Here is a 12,893-nt window from a genome sequence, read left to right on the forward strand (position 1 = left end):
ACTTCTCCCCAGGGCCCTGAGGCTGTAACAGGTCCTTCCAGGCCTCAGCTGTAGTCACTGTCAGGAAAGAGCTGCTGGAGGGCAGGGTGGAGCCTTGGAAAACAGTCTGGAGCTGCCTGACCCAGTGGGCTGTGCAAGCTCCTCAGGCAAGAACCCCTGCAGCTGTGCTCCTAGTTCCCTCCTGCAAATTGGGTGAAGGAAGCAAGACAGCAAAGGCAGTGCTGGCACTGCCCTGAAGAAAGGCCTTCCATCCAGGCCCTGCTAGCAACTTGCATCTTATTCTCCATATGTCTGGTGCTGAACACAACCCTGCTTCCTATTAGGACTCGATTTAAAAGGTTTTAAATCTGTGCACAAAAAGACTAAAAAAAAAAAAAAAATCACATCTAGTTTTATAGGCATTTAATAGTTTACCAATTGGTACAATAAGATTTTTTTAATATGCAGAAAACATGAATAAATCTTGTTTTACACAGTCTGAGAGCAACAAATCTTACTGTAAAACACAAGAGCAATATTATATACATTCCTTTACTGATTTTTTAAAATTGTGTCAATATCTTCAGTTAACTCTTACAATCTGGGGAACTGTTTTCTCCAATCACCACCTCTGTAACTGTTCGTTCATGTGAAATCAACGTTCGCCTTCATGTCAGTGTCAGGATCAACTTCTAACTCGAAGATTGTGTGTTTTGTTTCTACCATCTTCAGAGTGAGCTTTAGGGATGCTTGAAGGATAGGCAGGACAAGGAAGCAGCCACTTACATGATATAGTGGAAAGATTAAAAGGCCAGTTCGGTCCAGTCGTGACTTGTAAATCCAGCTTGCCCTCCCCTTACCCCACTGAAAAAAAACAAAACCTCTTTCACCGATTTCGTACATGTTGCTTCTCTACCAGGAGATTCTTCTTTGCATCATCTAGATTAGTTAACACATTGGACTTATATACAGCTGGACAGAGAGGAACCATTTTAAGTGCCTTTTCCTTCAACAATTTTATCTTCAGTTGCTTAAGGATTATCAAGCCACCACTGTCAACAAAACAAAATATCCTTTACTTCTAAATAGTTTTTCTTTAAATAAATTTTAAAAAAAACTATTTAATGAGTGATATTATCTGGAAGTTCACATAGAAACAAAAAGAGGCAAACAGGAGAGCAGGGCACTGACAGTAAGGAGACTGGGCTTGGTGATCTAGAGCCAAAGCCTCCGAAGGCTACAGCGAGCGCCCACAGCCCGGACGACGTGCTAACACTAGTGAGTTTTAGAGCAGTGCTCTGGGCACACCATTGGTCACACCACAATGGACAAAACAGGACAGTCTCAGTCTCCTAAAGTGCAAGAGGCCATGTCAAAAAGCAACTATTCTCCAAGCCATGTCTAAACCAGTTTCCGTGGCTTGCACTTTCAAGAGTGCAGCTAGGACTTCTTGGGCACGTTATATTAGGGTGGCACTGGAATGTCTGTTTTCACACACACAAAAGGTCAATCATCATCTGAGGATGCAATTCTACCAGCTTTTTATTTCTTAAATAAGTGGCCAATTTGATTGAGACAGTGACAAAGCAGCAGTGAACCTCTAAACCAATCAATAAATTCCTCTACTTACAATCCAAACCAGTAACCTCATCATTGTACTTATCCCAGGCAAGGCACAGGGTTAGACAGCAGACAGAGAAAACGCAGGAAACAGGAAGAAAGGGCATCAACAGGGCAGTGTCAAACAACAGTGCAGGAAACCTCTGCAAATATGCTTCCGGATTGTGGATGGATCACTCTCCCCACCCCCTTCATTATTCAAACAGGGCTCGTTACACTTGGATCCAGTTGAGGACCATCCCTGAGATTCAACGTTCGCTGCTTCATAAATGGAGGATGTCTGGTAACTCAGCTAAGCAGCAGGCTGTGGCAATCTCCCAATAAGGATGACTTTGTTTACAGAGTGATAGTTTCTCCTTGTTTGTCAGTGGAAGTCACTGCAGGCTGCAGGGAAAACCCAGCGACAGCGGCTTTGTTTCCTCCTAAATCGGTACCATTTTTTTTTTCCTTTATTGTTCGTATCTAGGAGTGATTTCTAGATGTTGTGGCTTACCCTTAAACAATTCGTGTTGCTACATGCTAAAAATGAATTAAAATACAAGACATTTATACATGTACAAACAAATGTTAAAGATGCACCATTTCTATGTATTTATATTTCTTAAAATAGGACAGGAAATAGCAGCAAACAAGAACAAAGATATCTTCCATAGCTTCTGTAGAAAAATCCAGTCCGAACAGCTAAGGGGAAACAAAAAAAGACTTCTCCATGTGAGCAGGGTTGTGAGGCAATATTGTCCTGAAAGTTATTCTACTGTATTTAAGAAATTAGCTTAAGTTGTAATTTTTGTCCTCAAAAATAGCCATTAGTTTTCAAAACACTTTTCCTTCCAGAGACATCTCTCAGGAATTATTAAAAACAAACAAGCAAACAAACAAAAAGACAAAAGCTAGACATAAAGCTGCTTCTAGGAAATATACGGCCTATTCTCTGTGTGTGTATCTACAGGACATTAACTCTAACCCTTTGTCTTTTTCAGGAACCAAATTTCCACTTAATACTAAAAGGGATATTTTTTTTAAAAAATCACATATTACACAAATGAATAGATGCAATCCAGGATAAATTTGTTAAACTATCTTTGTTATTTCATTGTTCTGTTAACTTTTCAAATGACCTTCTTTAAAAAAATGTTGGTTAGCTAAGCAGTGGGATTATTTATTAATAATCTGCAATGGAATATTGTTTCCAAAGTCATAGATAAAAATTTTCTTAAACCTACTTGTAGTAACTTTGGATCACAATATACAATATATCAGGGATGTGTAAAATGCTCAACAGCCAAACTGGGGGTGGAGGTGGCGGATAACGGAAGTGATTTTCCTTTAGCTGGGAAAAATTCCCACAGAGTCAGACCTGGTTTTCAGAAGCGTTAGGATCAAAAAGGATTTGTTCTAAAGCATGGTATTCCACAGCAAGATTTATTCTATTTATATGTTTTAGCACTTCTTCAAAAACCCAGGACCCAAGGACATGGAGGTTGTATGTGTGTGATATACATACATATATAGACTTACCCACTTACAGATAGGCCCATATACTCATAAACATTTATACATAAACAAAAGGTGAAAACACAGTACATTTTTATGCACGCTCCATTAAACCCTGTCTTTTTATAAACTTGTAAGTTAAACACAGTTCAAATCGATATCAGATTCATGTTGAACAACAAACTGCTGTATTTCTCCCACTCCCTTAAAATGGGCAAACATAACCTCTTCAATATTTCTTTGTCATTATGTTATGCACATTGCACATCCCTAAAAAACATCAAAAACAAATAGTGATTTGTACCATGACACACTCAATGGGAAGATTAAACTCTACTTGGAAGTCACATCACTATACAGTCTAACAGTATGGAGAATACAACTAGAAGTGTGTCTAGTGTGGAAAATAGAAGCTTAGAGTATTACAGTGTTTTTTAAACCTGTTTACAAAGCATTAAGACCCAAATGAAATAAATGATTTGTTATTAGCTGCTGAGATTTTTCTTATTTCAGATTTACAGTCATTTTCTTACATAAATATACCACTAGCCTTTGCTTGACAGGCTGCCAAAACAAATGTATCCTACTGATTTGGCAAATGTGTCATGACAAAAATTCTAATGTGTAATCCCCATTAATTACATAGATGGTTCAGAAGATTCTGAATTGTAGCCTTATTATCTAACATCCTTAAAGAAGATTTATTAAGCACACTTAAGTGATGTTACATAGATACACATTTCAGAAAAAGCCCTAATAACCACCACTTTCCCCCAAATGAGGCCATCAAGTCAGGCACCAACAGACAGCAGAAAGAAAAACAGGAATTAATAATCCAACATAAAATGACACTGTCAACTATTCAGTTTAGTGCCCTAGTTCAATTTATTCAACTTCTGCCTTCTTAGGCCTGGTGTGACCAATGCCAGCCCAGGTTTTTAAACCCTATGGTACTTCTAGACAACGTATGTAAATTTACAGTATACAATTTGGATTCACCATGCATGAATACTTTGTGTGTAACATTTAATAAGCTCAATCTACATCCAGAATAATTTACATGAAAGGACAATATTTATTTAAACAGAGCTCAATGGGGTAACCATGGTATCATCAGAGTGCATCCAGAGGAAACAAGGGAGGAGGGGCCAAATGAAACTCAATCAACGGCACTCCCACACCTTTACTGTTTGATCTACACTGCCAGTAACCACATATGGTGCCGTCTTATGGAAATCTGAAAGAAAAAGAGAAGGCTTATTTTAAAATCAGACTGAGCCAGATACAATTTTTAATAAGCCATAAAATAAGCACATCCAAGTGCCAGGAATACCCATTCTTTTTCTCTATACAGCCACACATCTACCCCTAGCAGGTATATCAAACTTATCAACTAGGTAAGGGAAGCTGAGACTTAATGATTAAATCCTATACTACTAACAAACACCCTAAAAAAAATACTTCCCCCACTATCCTCATCCCAACTGAGGCTGAATAAACACTGAATTCTAACAACAAGGACAGCCTCAATGTATCCATTTATTGAACACTTACTATGTTCTAGGCTTAGTATTAATGCTTTATATTCACATTTGATCCTTGTAATGACCCTGTAAGGTTAAGCATTAGCCCTATTCTACTGAGGCTTTACCTTCATTATTAGATCCATCATACCCTAGTGTATTATATTTTACTTTATTCACTATCTTAAATTCTAGATTCAGGTCCAGATGATACTGAGGATGTTTATTAAGTGTAAATACAGTTCCCTGAGTTTACAATAGTATATATCTGCCAGAGTAAAAAGGTTGAGTAAGAGTTCCTTTGAGAAACTTACAAACTAGTAGGGAAGAAAAATTACCCATCATAGTGCTCAGTAAGCATCCTCTTCATAATTCTAGTTTCCAAACCAATGTTGTGCAATGGAGAAAATAGTTTTTTTTTTATTATAAGGCTGATGATGGAAAGAGAGAGTTAAGGAAAGGAGAATTTAAAACAAATGGCAGGAATCCATAAAGTTTTTAACCTGTCTTCTCTATTCTGCCCTGAAAGCACATGTTCATTTCTTACCTGGAAACATCCACATGGTTTCATAAAACTGTTAGGTCTGGCACCCCGAAACCTAACTGCTCAGAAACCTCGTAACTTGTACATACCCAAGGAGGTAACAAAGTGTTCATGCGCATTGAGGGTCTTCATGCATCGCTTGTTCTTGTAATCCCACACACGCAGGGTCTTGTCATCAGCGCAACTCAAGATAAACTTCCCCCCAGAATGGAACAGAACTCCACGTACCCAGTTATCATGACCCACCTTAAAAACAAAAAGGTATTTGACTTATTTAAATACATAGTGTATTAATGTTAAATTTCTTCAGTGTGATAATTTTATTATGGTTATACAGAATACCCCTTGTTTTTAGGAGATACATGTTAAAATATTTGGGGTCAAGTGTCATGATGTCTACAAGTAAATTTCAAACTGTTCAGCAAAATCTACATATACACACATAGAGAAAAGAAAATGTTGACAACTGGCGACTCTAGGTGAAGGATATATAGGTATTTACTGCATATCTTTATTCATCCATTCATCTATCTATATCCCCTGTCCAGCAGTTTCATTTCTTGCAATCTATCCTAAGAAATAATTAAGAATGTGTCTAGATGACTTGGTTAACAAGACGTTCAGCAAAGCACTGTATGTAATAAGTGTATCTAATGACATGAGCAAGTGCCACATACCTTCTGAACTAAAAGTCTGCTGCAAAGCAGTACGTACGGTATACCATTTTTACATAGAAAACCCCCCACCATGTTCATCTACATAGAAATTGAAGAAAAAGGTTTAGAACTGCACAGTCCAACAGGATAGCCATTAGTCATGTGTGGCTATTTAAATATAGACTAAAATTAAATACAATCAACAATTCAGTTCTTCAGTCTCACTAGCCACATTTCAAGAGCTCAACAGCTGCCCGTGGCTAGTCGCTACCATGCTGGATAGTGCAGACACAGAATATCATCACAGAAAGCTCTACTGGACAGCTCTAGTCTACGAAAATACACTTGGTAGGTATTATTAGGTATGGTAAAGTGATCTGAGGGTGATTTTTATTTTCTTCTTTTAACTTTTCTGTTTATTTCTCAAATTTTCTAAAATGTAAATAGCTATATTGCTTTTGTAAAAGAACCTCCCTCCCAAAGAGCTAAAAAAGAAAAAGAAAAGAGACAACCAAGGTGACATATCTTTTGCCTTGGTTTACTTTTTTGCCTTTGCCCTTACTTAAAAAAAAAAATACTTTGTTATCTGTAAAAGCCACCAATCACTAGAGTTGTAGAAGCTTCAACAAAAATCAAATCACATTTCTTGTGGCCACACCAAAACAAAGCAGAAAAAAGAATCCTCCTTCAGTTGAAAAACAGGAGCCAGAAACCTCCAGGGAAATTAATGGTGACCTGTGTTGTTACAGAAGAGAGCACGTGCTTTCTGATTTTTAAATGTAGATCATGTTTTCTAACAGCAACATAGTATACCTGAACTCAGCTCAGAATACTAAGAGGAGAGTTTAATTTTCTAATCAATTCTTGATGATACTTCCATATGTGTCTATCATATGCTACAGAGAGACAATCACTTCAAGGTATGATTAGCACTTAAAGAATCTCTAAACCAACATGGATACCAAATTAGAAAAACTGCTACTGGATTAATGTCCACAGATCCCCTACTATCATTTATATATCCTCATATAAAATCTAGATGAAATAGGCTCCTAAATGAAATAAGCATTTCCAAGTCATAAAGATAACACCATTAATTTCAGAATGATAAAATAAACCAAATGAACCCCAACATGCAAATATATAGGTAATAGTTAAAAGGATTCATATTAAAATTAAATATAATGCAATCGAAAAGCAAACAGCTTCAAAAAAATGAATGAGTCTGTAATATTACTGTTTCCCCTCCGCAGGAGATGTCATATAATTTTTAGAGGTACAGTGGCTAGACTCTCCCTCCTAGCACTGACTGGCTTTGCAGACCCTTTGTATAACATAATATTCTACAGGAATGACCTCCATATCACTGCAACCATGGACTTAACAACAACAAAAAGTCTATTTATAAAGAAGTTATTTTAAAACCTCAAATAATTCAGATTATTTAATAAGATATCACAAGGCATCTGACCCAAAAAGATATGCACACAGTAAAAATGCGAAAGCAGCAGTAAGATTATGCAAACTTACAAGGGTCATAAGGCACATGCCAGTACTGACGTCCCACATCTTGATAGTCTTGTCTCTGGATCCAGACAGTAAGAATGGGCCAGGCTTGCCACTTTTTTTAGTCTATAGAAAACATATAAAAATTAAGTTTCCCAGGCAAGAAGTTAGGTAAGGACTTTAAATGAAAACTACCTAGCAATGATCTATATTTCTAATTTTGTAAAAACGCACTTTCTGACAAATAAAAATTGTATCTATTCAAGGTATACAACTTCATGTTCTGAGACGTGTATACACTGAAGAATGGTTACTACAATCAAGCTAATTAACGTAACCATCACCTCACATAACTACGTTTTTGTGTGTGTGATGAGAACACTAAAGATCTACCCTCTTAGCAAGTTCCAAGTATACAATACGGTACTGTTAACTACAGTCACCATGCTGTACATCAGATATCCAGGACTTATTCATCTTGTTTTTCTCTACTGAAATACAGAAGTCTTTTGACATACCTAGGTTACACAGGAAGGACCTAGATAATATAAAAATAGAAAATTTCCACTTAGATTAAGATTCAGTTTCTACAACACCAATGGATGGTAAATTTACTGCTCAAGACTTCTGTAATCACGAAAAATTTAAAAACTATTTAATTTATCCTTTATATAAAGTCCAGCCACAATGAATTTATGACATATGGTAGATAACCACCACCAGGTGGCAGTAAAAAAAAAAAAATCTGAAAATGCCATCAACCAGCCAACTAGAAAGAGATTACAATAGAAGCTTCATTTTGAAAAATAATTGGGGGCTGAGGGGATGGGGAATCCTTCATTTATTAAAATGTAATTTTAAAAAACCCACGATAGGAATGTCTCTATAAAAAAGAAATGTGGTCAATTTTGGCTCATACAACTTATTCACAGAATTAATTATTCTGTAATTTTAAGGTATTACAAAGAATGAAATCATGAAGAGCACAAATTAAGAATCATAAAAAAATAATAAAACTCCAGATTCAGCTAGTGTTTCTAATGATCAAGAGTATCAGAGGCCTCCATATGAAATATTCTTCATTTAAAACAAATATTTAAATGCTGAACTGCATTTCACCATAAACTTATAAATAAAATAATTATGTTCATTAAGGAACACTATTCTTCTAAAAGATAACTTTAACCTCTCCCATAAGTTTTATTTTTTGCATTGGTATACTCTTATAACAATGACATTTCTGACTAATTTAAATGACCACTTTTACTCTTCAGGAGAACCCCCATCCCAGCACACATCAAGGGTCAGCTGACAGCAACAGTAACCACTGGTTAAAAAATATAAACACATCTATCTGCAAGTTGGAAGAGTAAAGAGTTTCAAGATTCAGAATTCTGGGATGTAGATTTTTAAATGCATTAATGGCATGAAATAGAGAATCAGGAAGGTTATTTAAAGTTCTGAGATAATAGCAACAATAACATATAAATCATACAGTACCTCAGATCCTGTTGCTTCAGAGATGCAAGAATAGGAGCTTTCTGGAGCCCAGGAAATGCATTCTACCACATGCTCATGTTCTCGAAGCTCAGCCTTGCATTCCTTTGTTGCTACGACCCACACGCGCACAGTCTGGTCGTTGGAACAGCTGGCTATCAGAGTGCCATCTTGATTTGGCCGCACCATACGTACCCATTCTCTGTGTCCTGTGAATGTCTTCACACAGTAGCTATCAAAATAAGTAATAGTTTGCATCATGAATGGCAATCATTGGGACCCTTCCCAGAAGCAATACAAAACTAGCTATGCACTGGAATGAAGAGAATGACATCATATGCAAGTCAACAGAATACACGTACATTCCTGGTTAATAAAAGATGGGGACAGGCTGGAAAGTCAAACATCAGTTAAAATAAGCTGATGGAAGTATCATTAAGGAGCTAACCAAATCAAAATCCACAAGGTAAAAAATAGAGAGAAATAAAATCTTTTAACTAAGCACACACAGTAAACCTAACAAAAATATTTCTAGCCATGTTGGGGAAAAGGCATGCTCTTACTAATCTGGACAAAACCAGTAGGTTAAGGTTTTATTATAACAATCATGTAATTCTAAGCACAACCAAATTAAGCCTAATAGGGGCATACCTGCACAAATGTTATTTACATTTTAATTCAACCCACAGAGAGATAACCTAAAAGAAGACCACAGAGAAAATAAGCCATTACACAGAAAATGGCTCTCAAGGATATAGTTTCTTTCATAATTTCTGTTCCTTTGGGTAGACATTTAGAGATTGAAACTTAAGTTTTAAAATATAACTGTCATGGTGATCATTCTGGGTTACAGCCAAATTTACTGGAACAATCAGAACATAATTTTGGGTTTTTTGTTGAATATTAGCTCTTTAAGCTGACGCCTTTTCAACTAAATCTACTTACCCAGTTTGCACTTCCCACATTTTTATAGTTTTATCCCTTGAGGCGGATACTATATGATCTCCATTGGGCATGATGGCTACTGAAGAAACATTGTGGTCATGGCCTAAAACACAAAACACAGTAACATATTAAGTGATATATCATCAAGAGCAATTAAACCTCAGTTCACCATGAGATTTCATCATGGGATTTCAAATATCACAGCAACTTTAAATACAATGGAGTTTTATATAAATTTGATAAGAAACCTGGATTTACACAAAAAAGTTAAGGGATTAATAATAAAATAATCCACAATGAAACAAGCAGCCAGCTCAATTTATAATTACATTTCAATATGTACAACTGTTTTAAAATCACAGGGAATCAGTACCATCAGCATTTGAATATATTAATACACTGAATGTTTATGAACACTAAAAAAACACAAAATTTTCCATGGTTGTTATTCTAAGATATAAGATAGAAATAAGATTTACAGAGATGAACAGAATGGATAAGAAAAATGGGGATTTGGTTCCATATTTAAAATAGTTGTTAAAAATGATCTTTTTGTTGTTGATATTCGTAGGGGTAAAAAAAATAAAATGCATTATTCACAATGCTAGTTAGCTATCCTTTGCCAAAAAAGCCTCAGAGAATCCTCATAAGTATCACATTATTTTAAGGAACATATAATGGTTGGAAAGAACTCTTTAAGTTAGAGCAATAAGATACAGGCTACTTAAAGAAACAAATACAGATTTTACAAAAGGATTCAACAGAACTCCCTTAATCGGTAAGCTTCCCTAATGCACTTAATTTTGGGGAGTGGGGCGGGGGAGCATACCATTCAAATTACACCATCTGTGTAGTCACACAGCTTACTCAAGTGCTAACGTCACTGGATAATCATTAAAAAATTTTTTTTATTAACATAGTATGTGCTCCTTATATAAAACCCAAACATTCATATTTCATCATGTTTAAAAAAACAACAAAAATCCTTATTTAGTGAGCACCTCCTATGTACCAGGTACTAAACCAGATGATTTGAGTATACAATCTCATTTTATCCTCACAACAACCCTATGACTTCAATTCTTAATTCAATACTTAAGTATTATTCATCTTATAGATTAGAGCTTAAAATTTCCTAATGCCGTTAAGTAGACAAGTAGGAATCGGAACCCAGATATCTGATTCCAAAGCCCATGCTCTTTCCATAAAGCCAGACTGCTTCAGAAAACAGTCTCCATGACAAGGCCTGGGAAAACAACTTAACAATGAGACTATAGGATATGTGGAATATTAAAAAGTAAGCAAAGGAATATGGGTTCCAGCTTTTACTACATCTACTCTCTCTGACTTCAGTTTCCCAACTGCAAAAAATGAGAAACAACAAGAAAACCACCCCAATAAATTCATTTTCTCTTCTTCTCAAGAACAGATAGATGCCCTAGCAGTTTTTCTCATTCAAAAATATTTGTGAAAACAAATATTTTATAACCACTAAGAGATACTTAAAACCTCATAACAGAAAACAACTCTCAATTACCATGATTATCCATGGACTATCTACATCATATGCTCCTCCACTATAGACAATAAGAATTGAATGTAGGGACCCAGTTGATTGCATGACTGATTTGACCAATAACAGAGTGATATGAGTAACAACAACAACAAAAAAGAACACAGTCTGTTCCAGAACCATTAAGATTTCTGTGTTTGACTACTGTTAAACTGTAAAATTAAAACCTAGTAAACAGGGCTTCTCTGGTGGCGCAGTGGTTGAGAGTCTGCCTGCCAATGCAGGGGACATGGGTTCAAGCCCTGGTCTGGGAAGATCCCACATGCCACAGAGCAACTAGGCCCGTGAGCCACAATTACTGAGCCTGTGCGTCTGGAGCCTGCGCTCCGCAACAAGAGAGGCCGCGATAGTGAGAGGCCCGCGCACCGCGATGAAGAGTGGCCCCCACTTGCCGCAACTAGAGAAAGCCCTGGCACAGAAACGAAGACCCAACACAGCCATAAATAAATAAATTAATCAAAAAAAAAAAAAAACTACACAGATACTTGCGTGTCTGTGATGTTGCTTTAAAAAAAAAACAAAAAAAAAAACCTAGTAAAGACTCAAAAGAAGAAAGAATTGAATGTAGGAAACTTGCACACTGTTAGAAAACATTATCCTTCTCTCTGGAATACCATGTTAGAAACCAATATCAAAATGCTATCCTCTACCCCTTACCATGCATGGTTCTGATGCATTCGAAGCCCTGAAAATCCCATAGTTTAATGGTCATATCCGCAGAACAGGAAGCCAGAAGCTTGCCACTATGGTCGAATGAAATATCCTGTACAGAGTCTGTATGCCCCTTAAGAGTTCGTTCAAAATCTCCAGTCTCATAATCCCACACCTGTCAAGTGAACAGAAAATTGGTTAGCATCACATCACTCCTTTCTCAGTTCACATCTGCACTTGGCAGGCCAGTCTGGCACTATATTGACTAACTGAACAAGTAACAAAGGGTAACTCTCTTAGAAACAGCACACCTTCAAGTATAAATTGGACTTTTCTCTATAGAGAAAATCGATTATTAAATAGACCTCTAAAACCACATTTACTAAGCATCTTACCATATATCTAACCATGCTAGTGATTAGGTATATAATGCTACAGGACAGAGTCCCATCCCAGTCTGACAGCAGGCAACAGACATGTTAAAAAGTAAATATAAGTACCGAAAAAAAAAAAAAAAAAGGGTTTCAGAGGCCTATGACATGAATTTATATGTAGACTATTAGGGGAATGATAAAGGAGTATTCAATTCTACTAGACAAGCAAAGCTCAGACATCTAAGAGGCCAAGGAAAGACTACACAAGATGTAACTATCCTTAAATAGCAGATTTACAGAAGCATATGTCATTATGATATAAAAACACTGAGCCACAGTCACATTCTTAAAGATAATTTTTCTAAAAAAATAAAAATAATAAGCTATCAAGAATAATTACTATTAGAAACAGATCTCAAGAACATACTAAACTTCTATCCTGGTGGCCAAATACTAGTCTGAAGTTAAGTCTTTAACCAACACTAATTACATGCTCTAAAATCAAGTGACTGATTTCATTCTTTCCATAGT

General features: G+C 36.2%; 1 protein-coding gene across 2 annotated transcripts in view; it reads right to left on the reverse strand.

The window, feature by feature from the left end:
* Positions 1 to 387: 387 nt before the first annotated feature.
* Positions 388 to 12,893, reverse strand: part of PAFAH1B1 (platelet activating factor acetylhydrolase 1b regulatory subunit 1) — an 81,371-nt gene continuing 68,865 nt past the window's right edge. For both annotated transcript variants that reach the window (XM_057535536.1, XM_007177460.2), the window contains exons 6-11: positions 11,995 to 12,163; positions 9,765 to 9,867; positions 8,823 to 9,051; positions 7,347 to 7,448; positions 5,250 to 5,406; positions 388 to 4,330 (exon numbers count right to left, since the gene is read on the reverse strand). In XM_057535536.1, coding sequence (XP_057391519.1) covers positions 4,257 to 4,330; positions 5,250 to 5,406; positions 7,347 to 7,448; positions 8,823 to 9,051; positions 9,765 to 9,867; positions 11,995 to 12,163 — 834 coding nt within the window. In that variant the 3' untranslated portion in view covers positions 388 to 4,256. The remainder of the gene's footprint in view (positions 4,331 to 5,249; positions 5,407 to 7,346; positions 7,449 to 8,822; positions 9,052 to 9,764; positions 9,868 to 11,994; positions 12,164 to 12,893) is intronic.

This window comes from Balaenoptera acutorostrata, chromosome 20 (assembly GCF_949987535.1).
Source record: "Balaenoptera acutorostrata chromosome 20, mBalAcu1.1, whole genome shotgun sequence".
In the NCBI taxonomy this organism is placed as follows: Eukaryota; Metazoa; Chordata; class Mammalia; order Artiodactyla; family Balaenopteridae; genus Balaenoptera; species Balaenoptera acutorostrata.